The 20425-nt window shown below is 46.3% G+C and overlaps 1 protein-coding gene across 1 annotated transcript in view; it reads left to right on the top strand.

Moving 5' to 3' along the window:
• LOC126235389 (potassium voltage-gated channel protein Shaw-like) overlaps nucleotides 1-20425 on the top strand; it is a 295451-nt gene that overhangs the window by 249481 nt on the left and 25545 nt on the right. The window contains exon 3 of the mRNA XM_049944111.1: nucleotides 8353-9277. Within this exon, the coding sequence (XP_049800068.1) occupies nucleotides 8353-9277 (925 nt within the window). The remainder of the gene's footprint in view (nucleotides 1-8352; nucleotides 9278-20425) is intronic.

Below are 20425 nucleotides of genomic sequence, written 5' to 3'. Positions count from 1 at the left end.
CAACGAAACATCATCGATATGAGCTTTCGGAGCCGAAGACCCACTCGTGTACGCTTGATGACTGCACAATACAAAGCTTTCGCTTCGCCTCGGCCCGTCAACACCGATATTAGACTGCTGATGACTGGGAAAATGTTGCCTGGTCGGACGGGTCTCGTTTCAAATTGTATCGAGCGGACGGACGTGTACGGGTATGGAGACAGCCTCATGAATTCATGAACCCTACATGTCAGCATGGAACTGTTCAAACTGGTGGAGGCTCTGTAATGCTGTGGGGCCTGTGCAGTTGGAGTGATAAATCGCGTAGGTCCACATACGGCTCTGACAGGTGAAACGTACGTAAGCATACTGTCTGATCAACTGCATCTATTCACGTCCATTGTGCATACTAGCGGACTTGGACAATTCCAGCAGGACAATGCGACACCCCACACATCGAGATTTGCTACAGAGTGGCTTCAGGAACACTTTTCTGAGTTTAAACACTTCCTCTGGCCACCAAACTCCCCAGACATGATTATTGAGCATATCTGGGATGTCTTGCAACGTGCTGTTCTGAAGAGATCTCCGCACCCCCTCATATTCTTACTGATTTATGGACAGCACTGCAGTATTCACTGTGTTAGTCCTCTCCAGCACGACTTCAGACATTAGTCGAGTCCATGCCACGTCGTGTTGCGGCACGTCCGAGCCCCGCAGAGGCTCTACACTATATTTGGTAGGTGTACTAGTTTCTTTGGCTCTTCATTGTATATCGTGCATTGTTACGAGTGTAATCCCAAAAGTAAGGTCTCCTACTTTTTTGTAAGTACATATACCTGTTTATTTCTACAGTGTTTTACATAAGTTTACAGCTTGAACATTTAGCTATTTTTCGAGACAATCACCAATTCTGCCGATGCACTTTTGTAGACGCTGTGGCAGTTCTCGTATGCCCATGTCATACCAGCTCGCTGCCATGCTGTTCAGAAAGTTACGAACCTCTTCTTTCACCTCGTCGTCGGAGCTGAATCGCTGGGACCACAATTAACGCTGACAGGTACTGTGAGAGACTGAAAAATCTCAAACGGGCAATTCAGAACCGGAAAAGAGGAATGTTGAGCAATGGCGTACACATTCTCCATGACAACGCTCGCTCACACAACGCTCGGCAAACCGTTGTTCTTCTGCAACAGTTTCAGTGGAACATAATCACCCACCTGACTTGGCGCCCAGTGACTATTACCTGCTCCCTAGGTTAAAAGAACATTTGGCTAGAAAGAGATTCAGCTCCGACGACGAGGTGAAAGAAGAGGTTCGTAACTTTCTGAACAGCATGGCGGCGAGCTGGTATGACATGGGCATACAAAAACTGCCACAGCGTCTACAAAAATGCATCGACAATAATAGTGATTACGTCGAAAAATAGCTAAATGCTCAAGCTGTAAACTGATGTGAACCATTGTAGAAATAAACAGGTCTATGTACTTTAAAAGAACAGGAGACCTTACTTTTGGGATTACCCTCGTATTTTCTTTGTGTATATAAATACTCTGAATCCAGCTGGTACAGAATTTTCATCTATTTTTTTCCCGGAAGGCTAACTTAGTTAATCCTTTTATATGTACAGATTATGAAGGAAACCCCGTACTGCTATTTTACTAAATAACTTCTCCGATTGTGATTTTTGGTTCTAATTAAATAAAGTTATCCTATGAAACTTCCTGGCAGATTAAAACTGTGTGCCGGATCCAGACTCGAACTCGGGACCTTTGCCTAATGAGGGCGAGTGCTCTACCAACTAAGCTACCCAAGCATGACTCACGGACCCTTCTCACAGCTTCAATACTGCCAGTACCTCGTCTCCTAGCTTCCAAGCTTTACAGAAGCTCTTCTGCGAACCTTGCAGAACTAGCACTCCTGGAAGAAAGGATATTGCGGAGACTCGGTTTAGCCACAACCTGGGGGATGTTTCCAGCATGAGAAAGTTTCATATCAGCGGACACTCTGCTGCATAGTGAAAATCTCGTTGTGGAAAGTTATTATAGTGAACAAGAGTGTACGAATACTTTTATTCATTATTGTGGACAGACGATACAAAAAAAAGGTTCCCCGCCTATATTTAATGTGTGGTGTGACCAGAAGCGTCACAAAATTCGCACTCACTGCTGCCTGCTTGCCGACAGCACGTCCTGTTGTCGGCAGTGACGGGTGACGGGGTGCTGATACGAACACGCAGGTTGAGACGTGGCAGCGTGGCGGGGCCCGCCACGAGAAGCCCGGCGGCGGCGGCGGCGGCGCCGGCGATGATTTACGGGGCGTAAAGCTGCCAGCGCGTGTCGGAGCTGTTATTCCGCTCGCGTAAAAATGTTTTACGCATCCACGTCGCTATCAGCGACCGCGTAACAGCCCAGCCGAGGCCGATGGCGGGCGCTCCTGAGATGTGCCGACGGCGCAGAAGGGCGGCTAAGGCGCTTCAAATTGCCTGGCTGTCGCACTAATACGCACATACATTTGTTTCCAGAGCCATTACTTTTCATACTAGTGGTCGCACACTGGACTCGCATTCGGGAGGACAACGGCTCAATCCCGCGTCCGGCCATCCTGATTTAGGTTTTCCGTGATTTCCCTAAATCGTTCCAGGCAAATGCTGGGATGGTTCCTTTCAAAGGGCACGGCCGACTTCCGTCCCCATCCTTCCCTAATCCGATGAGACCGATGACCTCGCTGTTTGGTCTCTTCCCCCAAAACAACCCAACCCTTTTCATACTTATTTCATGACTTGTAATTCTTCCTGTTGTGGATTGGCAGGAGCCAACCCACGGAATTTGGAGGATGCCGAAAGGCACGCGTTTAAGCTCACGCAGGCTGGCGTGAGGTCTGGAACAGGACAAGGAAATGAGAACTTAGAAAAACGGACGCAGATGGTGGAATACTTAACTTTAATCCATTAATGTTGAACGTAGCTCTTGTCTGTACATTCTTTACAATATCAATAGCAACTGATAATGGTGCCTTCCTAGGTCGTAGCAAATGACGTAGATGAAGGCTATGCTAACTATCGTCTCGGCAAATGACAGCGTATTTTGTCAGTGAACCATCGCTAGCAAAGTCGGTTGTACAACTGGGGCGAGTGCTAGGAAGTCTCTCTAGACCTGCCGTGTGGCGGCGCTCGGTCTGCAATCACTGATAGTGGCGACACGCGGGTCCGACGTATACTAACGGACCGTGGCCGATTTAAAGGCTACCACCTAGCAAGTGTGGTGTCTGGCGGTGACACCACACTTCCAATCCTGTCCCCGTCTCGTCATAACTGTGGGTAATCTTCTAACGCGTTTGTGACCTTTTACCTAACCCCATAGATAAAAGTCACACAAGGTATGAGGTCTGGAGCCCTGGGACGCCACCGGCAATGAAGTTAATCTTCTGCTCCTAATCTTCCAATCCGGTGTCCTGAAAAGATGTCATTCTCTAAGCACGTCCGACGTTACCTCAATGACACCACTCCAGGGCGTTGCACTGGAAGAGGAGGAGCAGAAGATGCACTTCACCGCCAATGACATTCCAGGTCTCCAGACCTCACACCTTGTAACTTTTATCTTTTGGGTTTCGTAAAAGACTGCGTTTTCATGTGACGTCCCCTCTCCCCTTTTGTTATCGCTGCTGATGTTGAGCCGCTACTGCTACAGCTCGGTCGGTAGAATGGAGACACGACACGCAGTGATGGATGATGGATGTCCCCGTCGGATAACGTGGAACAGCACCTGAAAATCTCTAAAGAAAATTGTTCCTCGCGTAATGTATGGATGTCCGTTAGCGAGTCCTCACAGTCTTCTCGGCGATGCTAACTGCTGATTTTAACTGTCTGTTATGGTTTTATGATGATTTGCTATGCCCGGTTAGTTAGTTATTGCAGTATTGAGTGAGTCATTCATCACCGGCGTCATTTCACACCAACGAAGCGAGGAAAAATTCATTTCCGGTTCAGTATCAGTAGTTTTTGTTACGTTGCTAGGCAGAATTGTTCACTACGGCACGACGCAAATCCAGAGATAATCTATAATGCTGTCTCGCTTTCGTGCGTCGTGATGTTATTTCGGTAAAACACTCCTTTCAATGCTCGATGTTCATCAAGTCACTCTTTCAATTAAAATGTTCACAGTCAATTAATTTTGATCATCGACTACCACACAGTCAATTAATGATGGAGCCAACACGTGAGATTTCCATTACTGACGAACAATTTTATTGTTCCTTCTTAGCAGTTAGTTTATAATCATCAGTCCACACGCACACCGATGGATCAGATTAATTACGATTCTTTTCAGTTCGGTGATCGTGACAATTACGACAACTTTTACAGTCGGCGTACTTGTATTATCTTCGTGTGGTCGTATTAATGTTTTCTACTCCAGGCTAATCAGGTATTGCAGTCTTCGATACTATATCCATTCTTCGTTGCAACTGTTCACTTTGATGAAGGTTGAGTCCAACAATAATATCTCCAATAATTAAATATCATTAACTCGTCGTACACTATCAAAATATCACTTCAGTCCGAGTTCTCAAGGCAGAATAATTGAGAACAAAATCCGCGCATCTCTAGCACACAGTAGTACTTTTTTTGAATAAAAACAATCTCGTGGCGTTCCGTTTGTAGTACTATAACAAACGGTGCTCTCTCTCGACTTGATAGCAAACAAGCTAGCAAGCGACTAACTTTTCCATGATCGAGCATTGTAGACGCATTGAATTTCCTTTTCACCGCGTTTACAACTCTCTTTCACAATAAATGTTATCTCTGACCGACATATTACTTTGGACTTAACTTTCGTTGTACTGATTTGCAGTTATTACTCAGATTTTTTATATGTAATTAAAAATAACCTTTCTTTCTTTCTACCTTTATATCATGACATACTCAGTAATTATTGAAATTGGTGTTCATCAAAACTTTAAGGTATTACATTACTGTCAAAAGTTGTCGTACCTCTCAGGATAACACAGTTCCCTACTTTAAATTATCACGGCATTCTTATTTGGGTTTTCGGGTTTCTTGGGGTGTTACACCCTCCTATACCTGACACTCTTGAAAGCCTGCGACATCACATTGTTGAAGCTGTAAATTTGATAACGAGAGACCAGCTACTTCGTTTCCATGTTAGTCGTGTAACACATGGTTCTCACAGTCAACGCATGGAAATTTGAACTTTTCTCTTTCAAGGAACGGTGGAATTGTGTTTCTATCTTTTGCATTTTGGAAGCAATAAATATTTGAATTCTGCTCCTTCTTTTTGATTTGCCCTGTACTTTGTGATGATGTTCATCACGTGACGGGTGCTGACTGATTAATCTTTAATTCTCAAAAAAAGGAAAGGAAGGAATATTGTGTCTAGCGTCCCATCGACATTGAGGTCATTAGAGATGGAGCACAAACTCGGATTGTGTCAAGAACGGGGAAGGAAATCGGCTGTGCCCTTTCAGTGGAAATATTTGGGCATTTGCCTGGATCGATTTCGGAAAATCACTGAAAAAATGGTTGAAATGGCTCTGAGCACTATGGGACTGAACTTCTGAGGTCATCAGCCACTAGAACTTAGAACTATTTAAACCTAACTAACCTAAGAACATCACACACATCCATGCCCGAGGCAGGATTCGAACCTGCGACAGGTAGCGGTCGCGCGGTTCCAGACTGTAGCGCCTAAAACCGCTCGGTAACCAGGACCGGCATCACTGGAAACCTAAACCTGGATGGCCAATCGCGGATTTGAACCGTCGTCTTCCCGAATGGGAGTCCAGAGTGCTAACCACTGGACCACTTCTCGAGTTTCCTTCTCAATGCTGCGAGCCCATCATCAACATCAGTAGTCGGACGCTGAGGCCGAGCGGTTCTACGCGCTTCAGTCCGGAGCCGCGCTGCTGCTACGGTAGTAGGTTCGAATCCTGCCTCGGGCATGGATATGTGTGATGTCCTTATGTTAGGTAGGTTTAAGTAGTTCTAAGTCTTTGGGACTGATGACCTCAGAAGTTAAGTCCCATAGTGCTCAGAGCCATTTGAACCAGAATAGTACAGTCTCCCGCCAATTGTGGAATGCATGCATTCTGTTTCTTCACGTTGAGGTGTTCTACCTGATTTCATTCAGTCCATGTAATCAACCTGTCACGTGTGATAGCAAAGTGCGCGATTGATCCAGAAACTTTGGAGCAGGACGTACATACGTTCATGATGCAAGCGGTTAGGGAAGGAAGTGAGTGGCAAGCGAATGCATTAGGCGATTCCAGAAAATCTTCCTCAAAGGACAGTTCAGAAGAATCGGAATGGAATGTTCCCATTTCATCAGAGAATGGACCTTAAAAGTCATAATGTATCTCTTGTTATCGCATTCCAGACACGTTTCATGAGTGAAAACTGAAGAGACTGGGCACGGCAGTCAAAGCGGTTATCGCGTGAATTGCAATATGGCGTCCTGCATCATCTATCTTGAGTTTGCCGTTGTACGTGTCCTTCCTCTCTTGTATTCTCTGTCGTCGCTATCGCGCCAGGAAAGCGTTTTCGATCATGCATTGCTACGTGACTTTCCATCGTCTTGGTGTACTCCATCTCTCCTGAGTATGTAACTTCTGTGCTAAAACACCCAGAATGTACATGTAAATATATACACTCACGCTCATAAATTAAGGATAATTGCAGAATGTGGTGCCACACTACATGGCACCACACAAAAGTGGCGCTAAGAGCATAGGCACATAGGGAACACACACGACACAGAACTGTAAGTCCATGGTATTGGTGATAAGTTGGAAAAACCGTCCCAAAACAATTGTGCTACAAAACGCCACTGTTTCCTGCGTATGTACCCCGACATAAATGTGGGATATGATCACCATGCACATGTACACAGACCACACAACGCATACTCTGGATCAGGTGGTCGAGCAGCTGCTGTGGTATAGCCTCCCATTCTTGCACCAGTGCCAGTCGGAGCTCCTGAAGTGTCGTTGGGGTTTGAAGACGTGCAGCGATACGTCGACCAAGAGCATCCCAGACGTGCTCGATGGGGTTTAGGTCTGGAGAACAGGCAGGCCACTCCATCTTCTGTTTCAAAGTACTCCTCCACGATGGCAGCTAGGTGGGGCCGTCCGTTATCGTGCATCAGGAGGAAGGCGGGACCCGCTGCACCCTGAAAAGGCGGACATACTAGTGCAAAATGACGTCCCTGTACACCTGACCTGTTACAATTCCTCCGTCAAAGACATGCAGGTGTGTACGTGAACCAGTCATAATCCCACCCCACACCATCAAACCACGACCTCGATACAGGTCCCTTTCAAGGACATTAAGGGGTTGGTATCTGGTTCCTGGTCCACGCCAGATGAAAACCCGGCGAGAATCACTGTTCACATTGTACCTGGACTCGTCCGTGAACTTAACCTGGGACCACTGTTCCGCCCGCTTCGGTGGCCGAGCGGTTCTAGGCGCTTCAGTCCGGAACCACGCAGCTGCTACGGTCGCAGGTTCGAATCCTGCCTCGGGCTTGGATGTGTGTGATGTCCTTAGGTTAGTTAGGTTAACTTACAGGCGATTGATGACCTCAGATGTTAAGTCCCATAGTGCCTAGAGCCATTTGAACCATTTTGAACCATTTTTCCTATAACCATGTACTGTGTTCTTGACACCAGGCTTTACGGGCTCTCCTGTGACCAGGGGTCAGTGGAATGCACCTTGCAGGTCTCCGGGCGAATAAATCATGTCTGTTCAGTCGTCTGTAGACTGTGTGTCTGGAGACAACTGTTCCAGTGGCTGCGGTAAGGTCCCGAGCAAGGCTACCTGCAGTACTCCGTAGCCGTCTGCGGGCGCTGATGGTGAGATATCGGTCTTCTTGTGGTGTTGTACACTGTGGGCGTCCCGTACTGTAGCGCCTGGACACGTTTCCTATCTGCTGGAATCGTTGTCATAATCTTGAGATCACACTTTGTGGCACACGGAGGACCCGTGCTACGACCTGCTGTGTTTGACCAGCCTCCCGTCGCCCTAGTATTCTACCCCTCATAACGTCATCAATATGTGTTCTGTGAGCCATTTCAACACACAGTCACCATTAGCACGTCTGCAAACGTCTGCTCACTTACTCGCTGCACCGTACTCTGACATGCGCCAACACACCTCTGCGTATGTGGACTGCTCCCAGCGCCACCGTGCGGTGACCGCAGTCAGATGCACCGCATGGTGATACACTGAGGTGATTTAAACCCGCAAACCGCCCACCAGAGTATTGTTTCACCGTGTATCAGCATTATCCTTAATTTATGAGCACGAGTGTAGATAAGACGTTCCTAACCTGATGTGCTGATTCTGTTTTTCTTTTCCAGTTGATCGGTGTGATATCGGTGTTCTTCATTTGTGTTTCGATTGTGTCGTTCTGCCTCAAGACACACCCGGACATGCGAGTGCCGTTCCTGGTAAACCGCACAGTGTCGACCCCAGACAATGCCACCAGGTGGGTGCTGCACAAAACTAAGACGAAGGCGCACGACGCCTTCGACTACATAGAGTGCGTGTGCAACGCGTGGTTTACTTTAGAATTTTTTATCCGTTTTATCGCGTCGCCCAACCGTCTGGACTTCATAAAGGCATCCGTCAACATCATCGACTACGTGGCGACGCTCAGCTTCTACATCGACCTAACGCTGAACCACGTCGCCTCGGACCTGCGCAACGCGGACATCCTCGAGTTCTTCAGCATCATCCGCATCATGCGGCTGTTCAAGCTGACGCGACACTCGTCCGGCCTCAAGATCCTCATCCAGACGTTCCGGGCGTCGGCCAAGGAGCTGACGCTGCTCGTCTTCTTCCTGGTGCTCGGCATCGTCATCTTCGCGAGCCTCGTCTACTACGCGGAGAGGATACAGACCAACCCGGAGAACGACTTCAGGAGCATCCCGCTGGGCCTGTGGTGGGCGCTCGAGACGATGACGACCGTCGGCTACGGCGACATGGTGCCCAAGACGTACGTGGGCATGTTCGTGGGAGCGCTGTGCGCCCTGGCCGGCGTGCTCACCATCGCCCTGCCGGTGCCCGTCATCGTCAGCAACTTCACCATGTACTACTCGCACACGCAGGCGAGGGCCAAGCTGCCCAAGAAGCGGCGGCGCGTGCTGCCCGTCGAGCAGCCCAGAGGCCCGCGTTACGCGACCGGCGCCGGTCCAGGGGTCGGGATGGCCTGTCCGCAGAACAGGCGCATGAACGCCATCAAGGCCAACCACCCCAAGGACGCGCTGGTGCCGTCCAAAATCGGTAAGTGCGCCTGCTGTCCACTTCGTTACCCGTTTCTTCTAGTCACTGTGCGGAAAGACTTTTTTCTTTCTTGCAGTGCTTCTTATGGTCTGTTTGTGTGTTCATATACACGAGTGCAAAGAGAAAATTTAGAGTTGGGATGCAAACAAGGTGTTCTTCCTAGGAAACGTCAAACGCATTTTCTCTAGTGTTCCGCTAGACACTTGCAATGTCGGTTTTGCAACGTGTAGCTGGAGTCAATCCAAACAAAACTGTTCATCAGTCTTTCAAGCGACGCCCCAGTGTCGACGGGAAACTTCAGTTTCCAGAATGAGATTTTCACTCTGCAGCGGAGTGTGCGCTGATATGAAACTTCCTGGAAGATTAATACTGTGTGCCGGACCGAGACTCGAACTCGGGACCTTTGCCTTTCGCGGACAAGTGCTCTACCAACTGAGCTACCCACCTTGCAGGAGAGCTTCTGTACCGAGCGAGGAGGCGCAGTGATTAGCACACTGGACTCGCATTCGGGAGGACGACGGTTCAATCCCGTCTCCAGCCATCCTGATTTAGGTTTTCCGTGATTTCCCTAAATCGTTTCAGGCAAATGCCGGGATGGTTACTTTGAAAGGGCACGGCCGATTTCCTTCCCAATCCTTCCCTAACCCGGGCTTGCGCTCCGTCTCTAATGACCTCGTTGTCGACGGGACGTTTAACACTAACCACCACCACCAGAGCTTCTGTAAAGTTTGGAAGGTAGGAGACGAGGTACTGGCAGAAGTAAAACTGTGAGGACGGCGCGTGAGTCGTGCTTGGGTAGCTCAGTTGGTAGAGGACTTGCCCACGAAAGGCAAAGGTCCCGAGTTCGAGTCTCGGTCCGACACTCAGTTTTAATCTGCCAGGATGTTTCATATCAGCGCCCACTCCGCTGCAGAGTGAAAATATCATTCTGGAAACATCCCCCAGGCTGTGGCTAAGCCATGTCTCCGCAATATCCTTTCTTTCAGGAGTGCCAGTTCTGCAAGGTTCGCAGGAGAGCTTCTGCAAAGTTTGGAAGGTAGGAGACGAGGTAGTGGCAGAAGTAAAGCTGTGAGGACTGTGCGTGAGTCGTGCTTGGGTAGCGCAGTTGGTAGAGCACTTGCCCACGAAAGGTAAAGGTTCCGAGTTCGAGTCTCGGTCCGGCACACAGTTTTAATGTGCCAGGAAGTTTCAACTTTAGTTTGTTTGCCAGAAGAACAAAAATGATTTTAAAGCGGAGTTTTACGCACTCATTCGATACCGTGGTCCCACAGTAGTCTAGAACGATACTTGTTTTATCTGTATATATTAACAGGGACAGTACCATACGAAGAAGAAATAGTATTCCAGCAGCGACAACACAGCCCTGACCCGCGATAACTGCTACCGCCATGTAGCTGCGCTGCTCAGTTGCTGCTGGAGTACTCGTTATTCCTCATGCTTTACTGTGCTTGTTAACAGGTATCACTAAAACGAGAATCGCACGAGACTGATTTGGACCACTCTATCAGATAGGCACGTAAAATTCCGCTTTAAAAATTAACTTTGTTCGTAAATGGAAACAAACCGAGGCTTTCCGTTGGCAGTGGGCCTCGCATGAAAGACGTGAAGAACAGTAGGCCTACTCATTTGGACTGACTCCAGCTACACTTTATCTGACGAAACATTAGAGAAGATGCATCAGGCGGCTCTTAAGAGGGACACCCGATATAGGTGAAAGTTCTCAGTTTTGTAGTCAAGAGGCAGTGTTAGATACCGTAACATTTGAACATTCTTGAACATTCTTGTATCCAACAGTGATTCGGATTCCTCACCAAACCGTAGAATGGACATAGAGTCTGATATGCTGCAGTGAGCAAATGATAAGAACTCCTCCCGGCTACATGGAAGACGCAAGCAGTGGGTACACTGGGCGCAGTCTGTGGCGGAGTCTGAGTTTGAAAACGATCGCAGTCACATACTGCCATTTGACTGTAGCTCTCGAGAGCTTCGGATTGCGCCATTGGATAGTGGTCGACCATTGCTTGTTGCATAGTTCTCTCTCTTTCGGTATTCACTCTGGGCAGATCTTGTTTTATTTTGGATTCGTTCCTAGATACCGTTCACTTTGTTCACTCAGTTCATACTGCATTCCGAGTGATGCAGATTTTTTTTTACTAACGCTGAGTATGACAGTAAAGTGTATACGAACCCATTACTGATACTCATCTGATTATGGAGAACCGTCGAGATATTGCAGATATCTCTGTACAGGTGATGGCTGTTGTTGTGGTCTTCAGTCCGAAGACGGGTTGGATGCAGCACTCCACTTTACTCTATCATGTCTCAGAATAAATACTGCAACCTACTTTGTTCTGAACCTGCTTACTCTGTTGGCCTTCCTCTACAACTGTCAGCCCCTCCCCTTCCCCCACACACTTCCCTCCAATACTAATCTGATGATTCTTTCATGTCTCAGAATGTGTCTTATCAACCAGTCCCGTCTTTTGATCAAGTTACTCCACAAATATAAGGATGATGATGATGATGATGATGAGGTCCCATTCTCCGAGAAGCGTATGAGACGATGCAGGAGACCCGCACCGACGCACTAGGCAAGGTTCTAGTGGAGGTGGTTTGCCATTGCCTTCCTACGACCGTAATGGGGATGAATGATGATGATGCAGACGATACCACACCCAGTCATCTCGAGCCAGGAAAAATCCCTAACCCCGCCGGGAATCGAACCCGGGACCGCTTCCGCGGGAAGTGAAAACGCTATCGCAAAGCCCACGAAGTGCGTACAAATATATGGAGCGGTCAAAAAATTTCCGTTCGAAGGCCGTACAGTCCAGAATTGGTGTTCCAGTCAGGTAAAATAGCCGAGAACGTCGAGACAATCATGCCACCGACGAAAAAGGTTGAAGATATCCGTTTGGTAAAACACCGTGTCCGCACCCATTGCGGCGCTTTCCTTTCGAGGTCCATGCCATCTGGAAGGTGAATCCACATCGGGAAGTGATCACTTGCGCACAAGTCATCGACCACTTCCCGTTGAGCACTGTGGGCAAGAGCTGGAGAGCAAAGCGAGAGATCAGTGGCTTAGAAAGACCCAGTCACTGTGCAGAAGTGAATGCTCTGTCCTGCATGTAGCTAGTATGCACAGGATGACAGGAGAAGCCTCTCAGTTGCTGTACCCCTTGGGCAGATAGTTGCAGAGCCCTAAAGCACATTGTGGAGAGGATGAGGGAGCTGTGTAATAAGGTCGGTGAGGGCCTCTTCATCAAGTGAATCATGTGGGGGAAGTAAAGGGGCATATTGTCAATGGATTACGCACGTGCACGGATATAGCAACGGCTTCTAAAGTCGTAAGTGACAGAGGTGAGGAGTGGTAGTCGATCCTGACGAAAATACCTACGCCTCCTCTAGCTCTCTCTCCACGCATGTCGTCCTTTTCGTGGAGTGCGTAGTCTCTTATTTCAGGGATGTTTGATCGATGAAAATAAGTCTCCTGGAGACACAGACACAGTGGTCTATCCTGAGATAGGAGACGATGTTCCTCCACATGCGTCCTGAACCCCTACAAGCACGAGAGCCATCTATGATAGGGTTAGTTCCTTCATCCTGTCTTTCCGACGGGATGGGGAGACTGCAGCAGGTAGAGGTGCAGTCGTGGGACGAGATGATTGCCCCACGCACACCTCATACTTTATCTGCTCTGGGGACAAGTCAAATGAAGCATCAGGTAAAATCACATCGACATGATCAGACGGTTTACCACTTGATTTTACCTGCTGTTGCCGCTTTATAGGAGCCTTTCATGGTTTTGTGGGCTTTGGTGGAGCCGACGTGGAAGTGGTAAGGGCCGCGCTGGACTTCGGAACAGCCTCAGCTGTTGGAGGTGCCAGGGGCTCGCCCAAGTTGGCCACTATACCTTTGTCTGCTGATCGAGTAGAGGCTACAGGCTCTGAAACACTTGGTCCCTTGCAACTGCACTGACACATGCAGGTGTTAGTGACAACACTCGCCACCTCCGTCTGCATAGAGACATTCGCTTTTGGAGTAGGCTTCTGGACCACTGACGCAAAAGACGTATCAATTGCGGGAAGCTGCATGGACTTGCAGATCTTTTTGGCCTCGCCATAGGGGATACGCTTGGTTGTTTTTATTTCCTGTGCTTTGCGTTCCTCTAAAAAGATCCAGCAGTCCCTACTCCAATCAGGGTGGTTCCCAGAGCAATTGATACATTTGGCTAGAGACGAGCAACCAATTCCATGAGCGGCCTTACCGCAGTTGCCACAAGTCGCTTCGCCTTTACATCCTAAGGTGGTATGCCCAAAACCGTGGCACTTAAAAGAGAGCATTGGAATTGGGAAATAAGGCCTCACGCTAAGGCGAAGGAAGCCAGCCTTAACTGCTAAGGAAGTTTCATGCTACTGAAGGTCAGAATAAAGGAGTCGAATTCGATAAGATTGCCATCGATCCTCTTCACGATACGTTGCACGTCACCTATACCTTTCGGAGCCCATTCACGTTGCAATTGCTCCTTGGGAATGTCGACTAGATCCCTGCATGTCACAACACCTTTGCTGTAATTCAAGGTGCTGTGCAGTTCAGTGTCTACTGCATATTGCCCAAGGCATTTAGCGGTTTGGAGATTAGCTGCTTGCTGGGAATTGGAAGTTTCCACAAGCAGGATCCCACTGCGCAAGCGCTTCACCGGTTTTAAGGAGCCACAGATTCCCTCCAAACCCTTTAGCATATAGAAGGGCGAAACCTTCTCAAAACTACCCTCCTTCCGTTTTACTATGAGAAACACACTCTGAGGACCAGCATGCATTCCGTTACTAGAGACTGTACTTTTTGAATAAGCGCCGGAGTCAGGGGGACTGACTACAAGAGCCCTCTTGTTACACTGGGTGTTAGCACCTTCCAGCGGCCCACCCTTTCCGCTGGGAGGAGGAAAAGAAGATTTTTGAGGATCCATTTCGGTCCCACGAGCAGCTGGGAAGTAAGGGTCTACTCAGACAGAGCACTGCATGCCTCAGTAAGCCTTATACAACTGAGGTGCGGCAGGTTCCCCAGAGGTCGCCCACTAACGACTGTTCAGCCTCAACAGCCATGCATCTCATCATCGCGCAGCACACCCTGAGATTGAGGGGTTTGTTATAGAGGTTTCGTCCATCCTCGCGATCCGGGCGGTGAAACCAAGATCCTCTTTCCCTGAGACACACGACGTTCCACCGCCGCGCTGCACGGTGGTCGCTGAAGCATACCCAGAGCTTACTGTGAAGGGAGACTAGTGGCGCTTACCAGTCCCCAGCTCAGAAACCCCAGGGTCGCTAAGCCCGTACCCAGAAAATGAATGCCGAGCTCCTGAGGGGCCTGAATTTTAATCCTGCTCCTCCACCTTTCCTTTATTTCTGTCACTACTTTTTCGCCATATAGATTAAACTATTGGACCTCTTTCTTGCTAAGAATTTCGAACATCTTGCACCACTTTACATTGTAGAATACCTTTTCCAGGTCGACAAATCCCATGAATTTATCTTGATTTTTCTTCAGGTTTGCTTCCATTACAGAGCGCAACGTCAGGACTGCCTCTCTGGCGCCTTTACATTTCTTAAAGCCAAACTGGTCGTTATCTAACATGACTTCAATTTTATTTTATATCCTCCGAATGCTGATGTTCAAATTACTCTTTCCATCTATTCGTTCTCTCATCTGTGTTTAACAGTGGAATTCCGCTTACTCTCTTAATACTGACGCCTTTGCTCTTAAATTCATCGAAGGGTGTTTTGACTTCTCTATAAACAGTCCTCTGGTAACCACTTCTCTTTCGATTTTTTCACTTCTTTCATGCAACCATTTCGCAATGGCTTCCTTGCACATCCCATTTATTTCATTTGTAAGTGATTTATGTTGATGCTTTCCCGTCTTTTCCTTGACATTTTTTTGTACATTTTTCTCCCACCCTCAATTGAAGTATCTCTTCTATTACCTGAGATTTGTACGTCATTAGCTACATTATACTCAAAGTTGTCTATTCACTCTTCTGTGAGTTTATTTTATTTTATTTTTTTATGTGTCTATTCCTCTTCAGTTGAACTACCTGCTACTGTATTCACTGACGCAGTATCTACAGGCTCCAAGAATTTCAAAGGCAATTCATCATAGTTCAGTATCCCACTTCTTCCTACATTGATTCTTGTGGACGATTCTCTTAAACATCAGTCTACGCTTCGTCATTACTAAAATGTGAACGGAGTCTCTTCATTTCTGGATATGCCATACAATCCAGTGTCTGATTTCCGAATCTGCCTGACTAAGATGTAATCCAACTGGAATCAACCAGTCTCTCTAACACCTTAAAACAGGTCGGCACATCTCTCGAATTTGTCTATGTATAGAAGTAGACTGCTATTTATGAAGAACATCGTAATCTGTTATCTGGTGGCTCAAAATGTTTCTTTTTCATTTGCTGCAGGTTTTTGATGAGATGAGGTATAAAGTTCAGCTTATTCCCTAATCGACAGTAGATTACCGCATCCGACCTTATTACACGGTTTTTTCTAATCGAGCTTCCCCGTCCCCTAACTGAAAATTTCTGGCTACGCCCTGAGCCATGCTTCCTAACCATAACAGCAGAAGTATTACTTCTTGATGTCTGGGATATAGCAAGTAATATTCGAAATTATTTTGTACATTGATTTAGGTTTCCTTGATGCAGACGTGCTGACATAAATGTTTTAACTTGCACTAATGCCGTCAGTCACCCTCTGAAATAGGAGAAGGAGGACAGTAGAAAACATTAACCAAACACCCATTGTCTAAGCAGTTCTACTGCTCCATCTTGAATTTTTCAATCTAGGGAGGACTTAGCGTTGATGTCAACTTTCCTAGCTGGTCTAAATTGGGAGCCCGACCGGATTTATGTTATGGAATTTAGTGAGATGAAGTGTACAGGGAGCCGGAGAAACTGAGGCAAATTACCGGCATTGTCCTCAGTTTCACAAATTCGAGCCTCATGCGCCACCGAAGTAGGCATGCTTATGCAAGGGTCCATTCTCCATAAGATCTTCTACGTTAGTATCTCTGCAAATAGTTTTACATTTCACATTTCAAAAACCAGATACAGTTTTCACAGGATATCTCAAATCATTTTTTCGTTAAATTCAGAAGCATAAAATTTCTAATGGCTTTGAGATACCAGACATTTTCTAGAGAGTAAAAAGAAACCACCGTGACTCACATTAAAGCACTTTTAAAAGTACAATAAAGGTAAGAAATTTAGTAATGGACACCTGGCAGATGTATAGCCATTGAAGATACTGCTCGTTTATGTGACGAACGTCGATCCCTAATTCTTTTGTTTCTAAAACTGCTTCTGACTGCTTAGAACACCACGCATAAAAAGACACGTAGTTCTGAAAGATCTTTCGTGTCAGCTATAAACTACACTGCACTTTATGTTGTTATTCTTTCAAAAATAAATAAAAAGTAAGAACTGGTTGCTTAAAAATCGTCGAACATAATATGCATGGAAACTTATATTCTTAGTGATGCAATTTTATAAAGACCACTAAATGTTAAATTGCAACTGTGTCTTTAATGTCACTATGTATTTTGTAGATAATCTTTTACTGATACTTTCACTGTATCTATATGTAATCTATCTGTATTGTTGCTACTAGTGTAGTTAAAGGAGTGTATTTGTGGTACAGCTGTATAGAACAGTCTTAGCAGCACTTTTCTGTGTTTCTTGTGTAAACTGCCATTTCATTCATCTCATTAATTTTGTGATAACGAAGAGTAGGAAATGCAAACTCCCTAGAATTTAAAAATTTTGTTCCTTATTTCGTTCTATTATTCATCTGAATGTTAGATACACCTTCCAAATCTGTCTCACTTGAAACACTCACAAGCTCAACAAGCGCACTAATCTGAACATCAATGTCATTCTTTTGTTAAATTTCATCATTCCCGACCCACAGATAGCATACATCAAGACTTGACAATCTGATTTTGAATATCTATGTCCGTCACTTGGACTACTTTACTGTGACCCTAAGGATAACACATTCATTAGTACTAATACTAGTACAAGCTTACAGGACAAAGAATTAGTCACTCTCAGTACATATCATGCTAATACCGTCTAACACTGCCTTTAGATTAGGTAATGGCCTCAATTTAGCGAGGAAGTAAGTCCAAAAGTTCCTTCGAGTATGTCATATGCAGGTGAAGCCACTCGTTTATGTTTTTGTGACACAGAGTGGGAAGGTTGATAGCTACATTTCTCCTGCTGTTCCAAATAATTCTAGACATTTTTGTTATGAGAATGAGATAGAGTGATTTATCGGTAGTTCAGGTGCGATAGTGTGTCTGTGGGTCGTCAAATCAAGATCTTCTGCATATAGGCCTTTGAACGTGGCTGTTTGCATCTTGGAAGAAGGGCTTGTCCACAGCACAGTCATCATGAAGATGTAGAGAAAACGGCAACATTTGGTCGCCCAAACTGTTGAACTAAAAACGTTCTGATATATGTTGACCGTAACCTTAAAGAGTGGCCCTAAGTCTTGGTACGAAGAGCAGTCTCGGAAGTTCGCAGACGCATTTCCGACTCGGAATAAACCTTGGTTTACATATCCCACTGGTGCTTCTTTAGGTGCACTAGACGCCTTGCATCATTTCGAAAGAGACAAACCCCTTACACAGCGGACAACACTACATTTAGTTAGCTGCTGACCAGTTTCTGTGTATGTTGTTTCCCCCATTGAAGATGTGCAGCCTCACGTGCCGCTGTGAGGAATGACCTTTTCCGAGGTAGCCGACCCGACCTCAGATGCCCATTGTATACACGTTCCTTCCCAATGGTCAAATGGACGTGCATTTACGACAGCAGCAGTTCTTCCTGAGTTTGAAGACGATTGTCACTGGCAAGGCGATAAACTCGTCATTAGTTCCGTCAGTTAGAATACTTTCTTATGACCACTGAACTTACGCCATGTTACATGGCTCCGAGTATTAAACTGTTCCTTGTAGACACACTGGACAGTTCAGAGTGGCACACCAACAAATCTGGCAAGTACGTATATTCACGGTGGACGCTTCCAAACAAGATAGCTCCTGAAACTTCCTGGCAGGATAAAACGGTGTGAAGCACTGGGATTCAAACCTGAGACCTGTGGGGAAAAGCTCTGCCTACTGAGCTGTCGGCCGGTGTGGCCAAGCGGTTCTAGGCGCTTCAGTCTGGAACCGCGCGACCGCTACGGTCGCAGGTTCGAATCCTGCCTCGGGCATTGATATGTGTGATGTCCTTAGGTTAGTTAGGTTTAAGTAGTTCTAAGTTCTAGGGGACTTATGACCTCAGACGTTAAGTCCCATAGTGCTCAGAGCCATTTGAACCTATTGAGCTATCCAAAGGTGATTCTCACAACACCCGCCCTACATCTCTACTTACACGCGCACGTTCCGCTGCTAGGCGAAAATTCATTCTGGAAACAATTCCCCCTGACTGTAGCAAGCCATGTCTCGCAAGATATGCACGAGAACTTCTGTGAAATTTGGAAGGCAGGAGGTGGGATACTGGTAGCGAAGCTGTGAGGGTGGGTCATAAGTCGTGCTTGGATAATTTAGTCAGTAGAGCTGTTGTCTGCGAGAGCAAGTTTTCAGGTTCGAGTCCCAGTCCGGCACACAGTTTTCACCTTCCAGGAAATTTCAGATTACCGCGCATTCCATTGCACAGTGACAATTCACTCTGGAAACGATAGCTCCTTTCTGCAATTCGGTTACATCTCCACGCCATAATATCTTAGTGTGCTAATTACAGGATGTTTATAAATTAGTTATACAAAAGTAACCTTTAACTGTGAAAAACCGAAATCAGTTACAGAAATGTTTGATACAGTACTGAATAGTGTATCTTGAATTTCAATTCCCGCCTGACGCTGCTAGTTCCCGACGTTCCTGCTAGTTGACATGCTCAAATGAGTTATTCCAAGAGTCATCACGGAGTCTTGTAACAGTACAGAGCGTGCAAAGTATTGCTTATCGTTTCATAAATCCAAATCTGCTACTACATTGAAGCGACATTGGGGACTAAACATTGGAAACCACCAATCCAAAGACACACGGTTATTAACTGGTACTATCGTTCCACCGAAACTGTCTTCAGGGTCAGTCAGCAGTCTCTGACGCTGCAGTTGAACAAGTCTGGCAGTCTTTCAATCATAGAGCGAGTAAATCAACGAGACGTGCCAGTTTAGGATTGAATATGCCTAGTGTTACAGTGTCTAAGGTATTAGAGAAATGCTCGTCATTCAAACCCTACAAACTGGAATTGCTGCAAGCTTGGAGGGCAAAAGACAAAGAAAAACGAGTTGAGTTTTGTGTAGAAAAGCTTAACAAAATGCAGACGATTTTCTTTAAAAAAAATTGTATCCACTGACGAAGCCACCTTCCGTACTTGTGGTAAAGTGATTCGGCGTAATGTTCGGAAATAGAATGAGCAGAAATCACATGACTTAATCGAACATATGTGGGACTCACCTAAAGTAAATTTTTTTCTACTCTGTAAGTTGTAGCAATATTTACGGTCTTCTCTTTATTTCCAAGTCGCATATCGTACCTGGACGTGCTTGAGCATTATCTAGTACTTCAACTGCGGTAGGATATGGGAATAGAATTTATTTTCCAGCAAGATGACGCGCCACCACATTATCATTGTGAAGTTGTCCCGTATCTTCGTGGGATGTGGTGACTTGTACGGAACACAGTGGATCAACATCCATGCCACCATGATTACCTAACTCAACGTCCGTGGCGTTATGTTTACGGAGTTACATTAAAGAGACAGTGTTTGTTTCTCCGCTTCGGGGAAACGTCGCTGAGCCGCTACAACGGATAACACAAGCAGTTGCCACCACACAGCAGGACTTGTTTCATAGGGTTTGGAAGGAAACTGATTGTATATGGAGCATTTGTCCTGTTACAAAAGGTAGCCTAATGGAACATTTGTAAATAAAGCTTGACGATATACTTATACTGCGTTCAGTGCTTTATCAAACGTTTCTTTCAATTATTTACCTTTTTCAAAACTGAAGGTTACGTTTGTGTAACTAATTTATAAAATAAACACCCAGTGCATACTACGAAGTGGCACACACACAC

Source organism: Schistocerca nitens, chromosome 2 (genome assembly GCF_023898315.1).
Source record: "Schistocerca nitens isolate TAMUIC-IGC-003100 chromosome 2, iqSchNite1.1, whole genome shotgun sequence".
Lineage (NCBI taxonomy): Eukaryota > Metazoa > Arthropoda > Insecta > Orthoptera > Acrididae > Schistocerca > Schistocerca nitens.
This window is presented reverse-complemented; position numbering and strand designations above follow the sequence as displayed.